Genomic DNA, 14985 nt, shown 5'->3' with positions numbered 1-14985 from the left:
TTCTAGAAAAAAGTACATATTGAATACTATCTAGTAAAAATATTACATTGTCAGAAATCCCTCCAATATTCATGGTAAGTTTTAGATTAAAATTTCTTATTTCTTTGCCATTTTGTAAGTGTACCAATATATGTCAATAAAGGCATGTTCAACATGCAGAATAATTATATTTTAAATCTGTTGTTAAGTCAAATTTAATTTTTAAATTTATGCAAGATTTGCCTTTTTCTGTTTTTTTATTTCCTTTCAATTGTAAACAATCAGTGGCACATGTCATTAGTAAGAAGTATACCTTTGAGCAAAGTCTTTGCATTTTGTTGACATCATTTCGATTCATTTGGAAGTTTGAGTTCACGATGGAAGTGACAACAGACTATGTAAAATAAATTCAACACTGTAAAACCCCTGGATTGCTTCTAGACAATTGCACAAACTTCACCAGTCAACACTCCTTGCTTTATTTTCCATGGAATCTTACTTTACACAGACAGTACTAGTTCCTGTCATGCATTAAACTATCATGTACATACTCTCTTGTGAGACCACACTAAAACAGTGACATCAAAGACCATTGAACTCATGACTAATACAATCAAAATATTATCAAATAATTTGTCAAAGGCAGAAACTATAGCAGTGTTGAAAACATTCTACAAGCCGCATTGGAATTGGACTGCTTATCATCATAGAATGCACCTCGGGTACAGATAGAAAGTCTTTCAAATTTGTACAATACTTTGCTTCTCTGTTGCTTGTATGAACTCATTTTGAAGTTTGAAGAGCAAATCAAGTTTTCTCTCTTGTTTTCCTAAATTTTGAAAATTTGAATTTTCTCAACATCATTGAAGCAAGGTATGCCAACCATTTTCAATTTTACATATTCATACAGTTTAGGAAAATTCTTTGCCTGGTGACCCTTGATTTTCATTCTCACCGGTAATTATATAAAAGAGAATGGCTTAAAGTTGCTTAGTGAAATTTGAGCAAAATTTGAAAACTTTCAGTTTTGAGGGGTGAATTACCTTAATCTAAAGGATTCACCAGTGTTTTCCTTGGCATATTTTAGCACCAAATGCCTACAACACAACAAACATTTTTTTTGACATGCTGTTTGTGATAGCTGAAGACAAATCTGAATGCTATATTGAGTGACAGAAACTTTCAGACGATGACAGAGACAATGAAAACAATCAATACTCTCACCAAGAACATGTTGAAGTATCATAGATATACATGCAACTTCAAACACCAAGTATTTTGTTACAAGAAACAAAGTCCTGTAGCTCCATAACAGTGGTTTTAACTCTTCACACTATTCTTTTAAAATGGCCAAGTTTGATCTGCATTGATGTACATGGAGGTGCAAGGGTTAATACTTAGAGTGAAGCCTCCAATTTGATTTGTTCATTATGAACATTATATTTTGGTTGTCTTGTTCTTGCTCTGCTGTGGTGGGTAACACTTGGAAGCTGTGATTTTGTTTGGCCAAACAGTATTCCATTTGACTTTGTGATCCATAAATCTTTGTTTGCCTGGCCAAACACTGCATTTCATTTGATTCATAAAGCCTCTATCAGAATTACACCATTCAATTATCACAACACTGTGATAGATGAATATGCATATCAAAAATGTCTGGTAGTTATGGAGTACTTGAAATTGGCCATTTTCATGACCCTAAATGACCTTATATCCTGGTAATTTCATTGATTAAACCTGTAACATCAAACCATAATCACAATGATCTGTTATGTTTTGCAACGGTCACTTTCTTTCAGGCAAGAATAGTTTTGCTGATAGAAATGCTGATTTATGAACAGATACCATCAAAAGTTTAGGGTTGTGTAAGCGTCGTGAAAATGACCAATAGTAAAATAATATCTTTTTTTTTGCCTTCAAACTGGGAAAAGATAATATACAAGATGAAAATCACAAAAATCTGTAAAGATTTTCAGCAAATGTTACAAGAATATGACAATAGTAAATACTATGATATAGAAAACCTACGTGATAAAATAAACAAAAAAGATCTTTGATAGAGAAACAACCCCCCCAAAAAACCAACAACAAAACAAAAAACAACAAGACTAAGCCTATGATGGCAGTTGATTGAACTAATGAGGATAAAGAATTACATGCCCTGCATTTACTATAGAGTAAAAGACTTATTTGAACACATTTAGTATCACCCTGGTCTGAACAAAATCAAGGCTGGAATGAGAAATGCATCAATTGCAATAGTATCAAAGCAAATACACCAGCTCAAGAATCCATGACTACAATGTACCTAAAAATATTCATATCTTGCGCACACAGAAATGCAGAACTTTAAATACTGTACTAGGAAATCTTGCTCAAGTGATGTTACCATGCTATGCCATAATATTGCAAAAAAGTCATCGTACTTGTACAACACTGCACCAAAATGATGTGAGAAAAATATGATGTAAATGTACTTAAAGGGACAAAGTCGGTCATTTTTATGAATTTTGTTTGATACGAGATACTGCTTATATTGTTTGGCATTTTGAAGATGCTCAATGACTGGGTGAACATGCATATATTTGACCCCGGTTTTAGACATGATCAACGAAACCATTGCGAAAATGAATTAATGGTCATGACCATTAATCCATTTTCGCGATGGTTTCATGTATCGTGTATAAAACCGGGGTCAAATATATGCATGGTCAGCCATTCATTGAGTATCTTTCAACATGCCAAACAATATAAGCAGTATCTCGTATCAAACAAAATTCATAAAAAATGGCCGACTTTGTCCCTTTAAAACTATATACTTAAAACTCATGCAATTGTAGTCACCCGTGTTATCTGTCAAAATGTCTCTCATTCTTTTTTATATTGGAATATTTCATTTTACAAGACAGGAATAAGTGACTTCTAACTCAATGAAACAACTTCATATTTCAAGAGACTTGTTGAAAATGTATATATTTATGGCATAATGTAAATAACAACAAACATTTAAAGCTAATTGTTCTTTTTGATTACATGCTGACTAAATGAATTTCAGTGAATACATTTTGTAATCGTAAAGTGTCTAGTGAGTGCAATAACATGCAAAGATTTCTCTCTGTGTATGGAGGAATATCAACATTCAAAGTGAGTGGGTAGAGAAACACATAGAAATTTACAGCTGACACAATATCACATGTGTATGTCTGAAATCTGTCTCAACTTTTACACAGGAGATTAAGACAATTATAATTTTGAATTCTGGAATCCACAAACAATGAATAGAAACTATATTTTACAAATAAATATCTTGACACAAACTGAAACACAAGCAAGCCAGGCACATTACATCACTGACATGTAAAAACCAATACCAGCTCTGATGGTACAGAATGCACAATATCTACATGTCACACAATCATCTCTTGTAAGCTTATTCTAAATGTATTATGAAGCTAAATTCAGGAGCATTATTCTCGTGAGGCACATTGAAGATATTGCATGTACCACATCACATTTAAACACCTAGTTTTTGCATAATTAGTGTCCTTCAATCCCAATGTTTATTTAAACTTAAAGGTATTTTATTTGTCGGCATATAAATAATCGCAAGGTGATATTATCATTTGTTGGGACAAATTATCAGCATTTTCCCCTAGTTATGCATATAATAGGTAGGTTTGGGCTATATGTCACTCAACATGGATAGGTTTGGGTTGGGTTTTACTTATCATTGGTTGGTTTGGGTTGACTGTCACTCATCGTGGGAAGAGTTTGGATTGAGTGTCACTCATCATGGCTTGGTTTGGGTTGGGTGTCACTCATCATGGCTTGGTTTTAGTTGGGTGTCACTCATCATGGCTTGGTTTGAGTTGGGTGTCACTCATCATGGGTAGGTTTGGGTTGAGTGTCACTCATCATGGCTTGGTTTGGGTTGGGTGTCACTCATCATGGGTAGGTTTGGGTTGAGTGTCACTCATCATGGCTTGGTTTTAGTTGGGTGTCACTCATCATGGGTAGGTTTGGGTTGAGTGTCACTCATCATGGGTTGGTTTGGGTTGAGTGTCACTCATCATGGCTTGGTTTGGGTTGGGTGTCACTCATCATGGGTAGGTTTGGGTTGAGTGTCACTTATCATAGGTAAGTTTGGGTTAGGTGTCACTCATCATAGCTTGTTTGAGTTGGGTGTCACTCATCATGGCAGAATAACTTGAACATGAATGACAAATAAGGGTTGTTGTTTATGGAAAAGTGAAATGTACTCTTTGTGAAAAGATGTTTCCATTTTATCGACTCCTGAAATCCAGCCTGCGGAGGCAGTTTGCCAGCGCAACATACATCTGTGTAGAGTTGAACTTCAGACTGTACACTGGACTGCTGATATGAGAACCCACGTAGAAAGTCTGTTAACAAAACAGAAGAGACATAATGTAGAAACCTTAGTAGTCACGTTGATGAAATAGTATTCCTGAGAGGTTTAACATCGCCCTCTCTGGTCAGTTTTTGTAATCTTATTTTTATATGAGAATTACCTGGCATTATCCGTCTCTTTATTGGAAAATGTTGAATAATTAGATATCTTTGTTACATCATAATTCTAATCCTGAATTCCGGAATGACAAAATTATTACACTTTTCTATGATCGTTTCTAAGGATAAAACACTTTTAAACATACCGGTACAATAATGAATACAAAGTACACTAAACATTTGTGAATAGTGTCACGGTGGGTGAGACTGTATGTCCACATATCTTGCCCCAGGTATGTAGGGCTTTGTTTAGGTCCTATGGTATGCCAACAGTTGAAGACATGAGAATGCAAGAGACGTTGACTGCATTGGCAATACTATACCATACTGAATTGACAGTCAATGCATAATTTTGTGTTCTTTTCACACATCAACATAGGTAAGATGATACTGGCTTTCAAGTCAGGTATTTCATCTGTCATGGATTAAACATAGTCATTGACTTGCTAAGCTTTCAGTGTTAGCTAGACTGTTTTCTGAGAAGTACAACACTGGTCACAATGACAAACTGACACTCATGTACAGCATGACCTCCAAAGAACTAGGTTAAACTTTGGATAGGGCATAAGTTCAAAATATCAGAATCTTTGTCAGCTTTTCTTCAATGTTTTGCCTGGGAATTTCACTCATGAGTATCAATGAATTTGCATAACAATTTGGTGTGACCGTGATGTGAATGGATTTCTGTGACTGCTATGTTAATCAAACCCTGCTTTTATCGGTAAATTATATGGTAGGGTTAAACTCATTTGATATATGTCTCTGTGAATACTACTCATAAACTAGCTGATTGTGAGAAGTGTTCGTCTGGGTCAACCAAAGGTATAACCTTCCGTGTTCTTATTCTGTGAGTGTATGTACAGTATGAACAAGGATGAATTCCATTGTGTTGAAAATCACGACAGGTTTATGTTTTCTACTACTAAGTTTCAGAGTTTTAGACGTGTACTGAGTAAGGTCAGATGTACAAGCTAAAAATTACACATGGTGGCCACTGGTGGCACTGTTGAAACAACGCTTTAATCATCTCATCTTAAAACATCATGAAGTCTTGTGAAATACAGTAACCTCACGTTGTTATCTCTCTTTCTCTGAAGCAAATTTAAATTTCATGATATGCAGTAGAGATGAAGAGCACCTCTACGATGGCAATGGTGGAGCTATCTTGGATCTAGATTCACTAACCTAAGACACGTTCAGCTTGTGTTTAGGATCAATAGACACACATAGAATCACATATCAGTCCACTGATTGCGTCCGAATTGCACATTAATGGGATTTTAAGTGCATGACTTTTCGCTTCAGGTCGTTTCTACTCAGTGAACACATGAAATGCTCCTTCTAAGGCCTACTTCAAAAGGAAAAATTTCATGTGAAGACTGCCAGTTTTGGAAAAAACTTTGAGGTCCCACCACGTTGTCATAGCAACAACTAACTTATTTAGGGATATACAAAAAAGGTAGATTTGCAGGATGAGGCAGCCATGTAAAGTTGATGTTAGTAACTTTTAACCATCTAGAGTATTGATTAAATGAAGCCATGAACTCAAGTAACTCCTTCTAAAATAACTTATAATAAGATTTATCACGTCAAGGTTTAATGATCTAATTCACAAAACTTTAATGATTTTTTTGGTGATACTAATTATCAACATTTGCACTACTGTTGCTGTGTGTATTCCTGGGTAGATATTTCTGTATTTCTATCAATTTTCTGTAAGCCATTGGAAAGTCATGGTGTGACAGGCACCAAAGAAAAAATCCAACAACTCTTGGAACTCAACTTGTAATTAGATTTTTCAGATAGAATTATTCACTGCAGCAGGCTGAGTTGATTGACATGCAAATTGTGTTGTAATTTGTCTGATTTTAGGACCAATAATACCTACAGGTTCTTATAACATCTATCCCTTTCAATGAGTTTTCTTGTATGGTAAACACTAATTTTGGTGCGCTAAGTCAGGCTTTCTTACAAACATTTGTCGGCAAAACTTGAGCAACAAACAAATTTCTGTTCCAACAAAATACCATTTTAACCCTTTCAACCCCAGTTCCCTGTGTACAGGTCCAACTTACCATAGAAAACAATGGATTTGGGACAAACCATGGTGGTGAAAGGGTTAAGAAATGCACGATGCGTGCACATGAAATCAAGTGGATAATGAATCATAAATACGGTAGTTGACTGGTCTAAAACACACATCCATTAGGTCACAGTCTGTTTGATTGTCTTTTGATAAATTACCAACACACCCAATAGAGCGGATCTGGGTGGAAGCCGTAGGGCTGAAAAATTTTCATGCAATTGACCTCTTGGAACATGCCTTTCATCTTTGGAAATACACATAAAATATTAATGTAGATATCACGCATAATGAGATAAATGTACCAGTAGTTTGTACTCTGCATGTGTTCAGAAACAACATGATATTGAGTGATCCTTCTTTTATACCTAGCCTGTGTCTACAAAGAATTGTTCAAAAAAGGGTTAGGTACAGTGCTGTAAGCCTGCTCCATCCTGCGTACAAATGTGATAGTCTGGCAATCTGATTGAAAATGACAGAAACGGACTGAAGTATAACTCACTATCAGTGAGAGAGAGAAGTCTTTCACATCGTGTGCAAATTTCACAGCTATCAGGAAAGTTTGTTGATAAAATGTTGACTGGTATTACCTGGGGTCAAAGTATCAAACATTAAAAAAGGCCCATCCTTAAAACTATTGATTTCTTGTACATAGTGGCTGTTTAATGATGATATGAGTACTGAGCTTCAAATCCTGACAAAACAAGGCACTTCAGCTAATCTTGAGCTGTGACCTTGGGAAAGAAACCAGTAACTGTACCATGAATACCTTCATTCTGGCAATCCCATAATAGTGATATTTATGTATTGCTATCAATATCTGGGAACTCTGAGTTTTATCATACAGTAATTTTTAACGGAAATGTTTAAACTTTGAAACAGAAATATTGATTGAAGTATTACAATGGAGGGTGATTGACATCAATAGTACAGTAATTTCATAAATCTTAACAAAATTGCCAGTGTCAACACTTGCTGCAGATATTGCCAGAGGTAATGAAAATCTTTGAAAACGGACATGGTTTTGACAACATTGTGAATGAAGTGCACAGCCATTTTCATTGTCATTTTTGGCAGATTTGGATCATGACATCTGTGTTCAAAAGTTATACCTTGTACCTGTATGTTTATCCTACTAAATCGAATCATGCTCACTTTTGATAAAAAATACACAAAGGTGTAATATAGCATAAAAAGTTCCAACTCAGATGATCAGTTTCTAAAATTACATTTATGGCGCAATGGCACAATCCTTATGGAACCAACAGTAATGTGACCAGCTTAGAGTTTGTTGTTTCTGAAAATTATTTATGTAATTCGTTCGGAATCTACTAGCGTTACACTCTTGTGTTTTCATCTTTCTGATTATTACTGTTGTAGTCTATGAAAATATTGATTTCATTACACGACTTTTTGAGGCTCAGCGTGCAGCAAGCCTTGCAGTGGAAATAGCATGCTTACCACATGAATGTACTCTGTGAGTTGAAAATTCAGGCAGTGGTGGGGTCTATACGGATACCAACCTCCATATTGGTAACAAAACTAACACAGGAGGACTTAAAATTCGCTAAGTGGATGTATTTTGACAAGTATACCAACATGACAGTTTTTCAGTATTTCTGTAAAGAGTGGGAACGGTATTTTTCTGTTAAGCTTGCTAAACCTGCAGCACTGATTATGGATATTTTGGACGATATTTAGGCACTGTGAGAATCTATAACTACCAATTTGTCTCTTCCCAAGTGATTTATACTGATAAATTAAAGAACCTCAATTTCTGCTCTTGTCATTTTTCATTAAAACATAGTGCATAACTCAGTCAAAAGAGATTGAATTCCAAAATCTAATATAATTATTATATGATTGCTTAAGTTGGAGACTGACTGCATTAAATGGTTTCACTCACAGAGGAAGACACCAGCAACAAAAAGTTAACTTGGCATTTTGTTATTTAAATTCTCAGTTAATATGTCATATCATTGAATGTCATCATTTCACACCAATAAAAAAGTTTACTCTAGACATTACAGATCCATTTTCACATTTGAAACATAGACTGATTTGTCTATGGCCTTATGAATAGACCTACAAATCTTCAGACCAAAATTGTCATCATAATTTAATTGTGTAATTACAGCAGACTGCTGAAAAATAATTAAGTATTTGCCCAGTTTAGATTTTGTTATTGTTCACTGATTAGTAAAATGGGCTTAATTCAATCACTGTGAATGTCAACTATAATGACCCTTCATCATTACACTGAACTACTGAACTCTAAATTTAATTACAACCAAGTGAATTGCTTTACAGCTATGTCAGAGGCATAAAGGCTTAAAGTGCCTATGAAATTGTCTGAACACAAATGTTAGGATCACTCCTAGTGGCCCCAGGATGATATGTGTTATTTTCACAGTCATTTATCGCCACATTTAGTGGATAATATTCCACTACAAGTGTGAAATTGGCATTTCCAAACAGTGTGACCAGTCCATTGCTTTAAATCTTTGAGTATGTACGTAATTAAAGTAATTCACACCTCCCCTGATAGTGACAATGTAACAGTGCCTCCGTTTGTATAACATTGCAGTCACAATACCATGGTGAATACTGTACTTCTGTAAAGTTATTTCAATGTATATAGAAACAGAGGAAAACATCATTGGCCCTTTAAATAGTGGTTACAGTGACGGCAGTGATGTTAATTAGTGTTGACAGTGAACATTTCCTGCAAGATCACTCCAAAGTCCATCTTGAAGACAAGTCCAAGACGTTCCAAAGCATAACAAGTCTCACCTGCATGCACTTTGTCATTCTCTTATCCCAGAGTCTGACTACGCCATACCGTGATGACCCTGATGCTATCAGATTTTTACCATCTGTCTGTATGCAGTAAATGGCCGAGTCATCTGGTTCCTCAAACTGTAAGACAGATGTACTGCACAGAGAGAGAGAGGAAAACAAGTTCAGTTGACATGTCACAATACTGGGTCTGAGTTACCATATCATTGCTTTATCTAGTTTCTGATGGGAAGTAGTTCATGAGATATAAAATATTGTGAAGCCCAGCGTTTGTGTTCATTATCTGCAATATTTTTTCTGAAATTCCGAAACTTTTGAAGCTTTTGTTTATAATACCGGTATTTCAAGAGAGCAAGAGTGGATGTTAAAGTATCTGATTTCTTGCTCTTACAATATCACAAATTGCACTTATAAATCCATCACTTGAAATCCTGGTGATTCCTTAACATGCCGTGGTTAATCTACGTGCTTCAAACATTGTACCGGTAGATATTGTAACCATTTTTATGTGGTTTCATTAAAGTTATCCTTTGATCAAATTGATGAGAGCATAAAATGTCCTTCTCCATCACCGATGATCACATGTATTCTTGTTTTTGGACAAATACACACACTGTAATGGTAAATTATGAATTCTGACAAATAGTGATGCAGTTTGACACAACAAATAACGCAAAGAACACATTTGCCTTTTCTGAACTGCAATTTCAGTTGTATGGCTGGCCATGTGTCCTTTGTGACAGTAACATATGAAAGTGGGCTCAACATGCCATACAGGAATGAAGGAACAAATTCATTATGATGTACACACTTTCTGTCTGTCTTTTTCTCCAATTTGTTTCATTCAAACATTTCAATACATACCCAGGTAAATTGCTTGTCAACTACCATTAAGTGAAGTGATTGCGTTGGTATATGGAGACTGCTCACATTTACTGGCTTATTATTTCTCATAAAAACACAGGCACTCCTTAGCTGGGTAGTCTGCTAAATAGATTGATTTCCGGCTCGATCTATCGATCCCGTAGTCGATATGCCCGCCACTGTAACCTAAATACTCACAAGGTGTGCAACAGAATCACTCAAAAAACACACCACCCGATTTGTCAACTGGCCGTGCGCTCACACAAAACATTCAGAACTACACTCCCATATACCTAGTTGGATCACAAATTTAACCATCTCCTCAAAAATCACGGCGATGAACGTGTTACTCGCATTGTCTTGAAGAAATCGGCTGTGTTTTGAGGCCAAGGGCAGCTAAACACGGCCTGCAGAACGATTCTACCATATGACGTTATTTATTCTATCCCTGATTGGCTAATCAATGACCAAAACCAATGTCACAGCAAGACGTCACTGGTGATGTGTAGTTGAACCAATCAGCGGAAGAATAAATAACGTCATATGGTAGAATCGTTCTGCAGGCTCTTTTTAGCTGCGCTTGGCCTCAAAACACAGCCGATTTCTTCAAGACAATGCGACTAACACGCTCATCATAATGATTTTGAGGAGATGGTTAATTTTGTGATCCAACTACATGTAGGTATATGGGAGTGTAGTTCTGAATGTTTTGTGTAAGCGCACGGTCAGTTGACAAATCGGGTGGTGTATTTTTTGAGTGATTCTGTTGCACACCTTGTGAGTATTTAGGTTGCAGTGGTGGGCATATAGACCACGGGATTGATAGATCGAGCCGAAAATCAATCTATTTAGCAGACTACCCAGCTAAGGAGTACCTGTGCATAAAAACCACTGGTCTATTTTCAAGAGACGACTTACTTGTGGTTGTGCCTGATGTCCCATATTCTGATGTAGGTATCATAGCCACAGGACAGTAGACAGTGAGGTGACTCAAAATGAGCGTCTAGGATACCTGCTCCCTTGCGATATGATCTACCTATCACCTGGCGCAGCTTACCACTACAAGAGAGCAATGCCACAAAACATGCTAAGGTCATGGGTGAAAGTTCACAGGGTTCATTTAAGTATCATTCTGAAAGAGGAGTCACCAAATACAATGTCGACAATGTTCTGTGTAACAGTATTTCAAAGAGTAGATACATGACCGCATAGTAAATAAACCTGATCTTGTATTACAAGTACTGCTGATAGCCTAATGACATGCCCTCACATGTCTCAATCCTGAGTACCAATGGTTGACTGGGATTGAATGTGTCATCCCATACCATGAGAACTTGCTTTCATTTCAACTACTGTAACTTGAGAGTTGAAGGAAAGTGACTTGTTATGCTTATTTTTAAATTGTTTTGTGTATAAATGCATCAGTCCATTACAATCCATACTTCAAGTATCTGCCTCTGTGTTTGTCTCTCCACTGCAAAGACTGATTCCTCTGTGTATATTTGAGCTGCCTGGGTTACCAATGCAATACTTTCACAATTGCCCAACTCACCAATACAATACTTTCACAAATGCCAGGCTCAATAATGCAATACTTTCACAAATGCCTGGTCATCTAGTACAATATCCTTTGCTTTTAGAGGGATTGGACCTTGTGTCGGGTACGTGGGGCATAGTCCTCTACAAACATAGCTACATGTATGAGAACCAACCTTGAATTCTTGAACTCACTTTATATGCAGTATGAAGCCTGATGTACACCTCTGTGTTAATTGATAAGAGTCTTATAAAACAGCAATTCAAAGGTGAATACTTACGTTTGGATGTCCCACAACCTGAGTGGAGTTATCTGGAAATAGCTTGCTGTACCACTTATAAATGAACTGTAGACAAAGTAATTTGATAACACAAGTCAATTATTTTGTCTAATAAGATTTCAATTATTTTGCTTTTCTTCAGCAATGGGTATAATAAGTCTTCAATCAAAATTTTTCAAATATTTTTTACATCGTAAATTAACACTAGATGTGAATTGTTATCCTGTAGAGGTGATGCATTGCCTAGGACATCCTTCATGCTATAAAAACACCTCCTGCACATTGTGCACATTGTGCACTCAAAATAATTGGACACAAAAATCATCACTTGTTTTGTATACTGTGATGCTCCTTGTAAAACACAATCTAAATCTAATGATTCTTGGTTGTGATTGTTTCTACAGACAAAAACTGACTCTCCAGATCAATATTGCTGAATCTGAAACGAAAAACTACCTGGGGACATATTTCATGAAACGATACTTCTCACATTGATTGTAGAGATGGTGTTTTACTTTAAACTCTCAGTATGTACCATTATCTGAATGAATGTTGACAAGGAGCCTCACAGTATACAAAACAATTGATAGTTTTTGTGTCCAATTATTTTTAGTGCACAAATTCTTTAGTATGGCAATGTACGGCTTGAACACATTAATATTGAAAATCAAATGACAGTCGAGTATTCATGAACTTTCTTTGACCAAATCCACCACTAAGTCTTTCAATGGACTTTGAGGAACATTGTACCCATTTGGAGTTGTAATGTTTATGAATTTCAAAGAATTTGATACCATCGTTAAAGAATTTGCACAGTGCCTGCTTTTTACTTGACGTATGACTATGAAAGGTTCACATTTTTTTACAGGGAAAAACTGACAAAAGTGTCCAACTTTCATTTTGTATGTGCATGTGTCATGATAGGAAACAATGTGACCTTTCCTGGGTCTTTGAAAGTTCAAATGTTGCCTCGGGTCCACATCACCAAACAATACCATGAATGTAGAAACAGTTATTCTCTAACAATGAGGCTTACCTTTCTGTCTGATATCATTTTACTAGCTGAATGACTAACATAGACCCTGGCCCAGAGCTACACTCACTTAGCATATAGGTAGTGGTGACTGTAAATACAATATCACCACTGGTCTCTCACCTGTCCCAGGGATTAAACTTGACTGCCCATACTCTGTCTTGTGCATGTACCGTGTAGTGGCACACGCCACTGTCTTTAGACCATAACTTGACAGTCTGGTCCCTTGATCCTGAGAGAATCAAGTCCTGCTTCAGGTCGACACAGTTCACATCACCTGTGTGTCCATGATAGATGTGTCGAATTCTGCCTGTGCGCACATGCCATGATATGACCGCCCCATCCCTGTAACAAAATGCACAGTCTTTGATGTCAAGCAAGAGTGTATAAACACAGGTGGCTGTCTGATGATGCTGACACCTGCTGCATTAACAGGTGTTCACTTTCAAACTCTTTCTTCTCCAGGTCAATGTATGTGCATACAGAGCTAACTGCACCACACTGATCAATGGAGTTAAACCAAACTGTATGTGATGGGTTTAAAGCATATTTGCAACTACCTTTTGTCAAGAGGATTGTGTCCCCATTTCTAAAATTACAAATTTAATTCTTTTTCTATTCCAAATGTTCAACATGATGTAGTTGGACCTACCACTGCTAGATGTCGTTTTCTTATTTTTTTGCTAATGGTATATACTAAAAGTAGAACACTTTCAACTTCATCATGTGGTTTTACCCCATCCCTTTTTTTCAGTGAGGCAGTCGGCTGTGTGTATTGGGGTAAACAGAATTGGATTGCATATGTGTATTGAAGTGAACCCTGCCCCAAATCTTATTTTTCTACCATTGTATCAAAGCTGAAAGAAACCTAGAACTGACACGTTCATTGAAATATTGATGTTTTCTTTAGCAATGTATGTCAAAAACAAACAAAATCTCCCAGGATTATTGTTGAATATTATTGTTAAACATCTGTAGTGTTTACTAGAAGTGATGTTTGATCTCAGAAAATACACAAAATGGCTAAGGAACATAGAATTATAATCACAAAAATAAATCATCAAAACAATGGATCAACCTATCATTGTACTTGGAACTGATGTTTACCAGGATGCGTATGAATTATTGGATAATGTTCAGTGTTTGTAGCGTACTGGATATTAAGAACATCAATTTAGCATGAAACTAGAGACAACTTTTCTTATTGTGTATAGTTGTAGGTAAATTTAGAGACTATAGCTTATTGAAATGTTGACTTATTGAATACACTGATTACTCTACACATGAGATATATCTTACAAGTGAAAAATTCATTAGTGTAATTCACAATTGAAAGATCATTTCAACAGATAAACACTATTAGATCATGTTTTGAAATGAATAATTCAATGGGAATACGAAAAGCACATCGGCATAGCAATAACATCACACTCACTGGTGTACGGTAGATTCTATAGGGTATATCATACACTTCAGTTCTTTCTTTGACATCACGTCACTTTTGATATCGCGGATAATACTTTCGCTTTACGATGTATTGGTGGGACGTTAAATCCAAGTATTTTGTGATTAACCTTATCATTATACACCTGTTAAAGTGAAATTTTATAAGCAAAGTTGAGAATAAGGTGTTCCACAATGTCCTTCTCACAAGATTGCATGCTGATAAGGTACATGAGATGATCACACGCTGACAAGATACACTGAGATGAACCTCTAGGACAATCCCAAAATGATGATGTTCTGAGAAATACATCTTGACATTTTGTGAAAAACCTTATATTTGTACAAATTTTACAAGTAAAGACAAAAAATATTGTGTTTTCAGATGAATTGGATGATCTGGTTTTAACTGGGCACTGTACAAACTCACCCCCCCAAGT

General features: G+C 36.1%; 1 protein-coding gene across 4 annotated transcripts in view; it reads right to left on the bottom strand.

Annotated features, from left to right (window-relative positions):
* Positions 1 to 2984: 2984 nt before the first annotated feature.
* The window catches only part of LOC139120831 (F-box/WD repeat-containing protein 4-like), an 82752-nt gene continuing 70751 nt past the window's right edge, over positions 2985 to 14985 (bottom strand). For 3 of the 4 annotated variants that reach the window (XM_070685410.1, XM_070685409.1, XM_070685408.1), the window contains exons 4-8: positions 13226 to 13447; positions 12070 to 12135; positions 11171 to 11311; positions 9383 to 9524; positions 2985 to 4379 (exon numbers count right to left, since the gene is read on the bottom strand). In XM_070685410.1, the coding sequence (XP_070541511.1) occupies positions 4263 to 4379; positions 9383 to 9524; positions 11171 to 11311; positions 12070 to 12135; positions 13226 to 13447 (688 nt within the window). In that variant the 3' untranslated portion in view covers positions 2985 to 4262. The remainder of the gene's footprint in view (positions 4380 to 9382; positions 9525 to 11170; positions 11312 to 12069; positions 12136 to 13225; positions 13448 to 14985) is intronic. The other variant, XR_011549151.1, reaches the window with a different exon arrangement.

The sequence above is a fragment of the Ptychodera flava genome, chromosome 20 (assembly GCF_041260155.1).
Source record: "Ptychodera flava strain L36383 chromosome 20, AS_Pfla_20210202, whole genome shotgun sequence".
Lineage (NCBI taxonomy): Eukaryota > Metazoa > Hemichordata > Enteropneusta > Ptychoderidae > Ptychodera > Ptychodera flava.
This window is presented reverse-complemented; position numbering and strand designations above follow the sequence as displayed.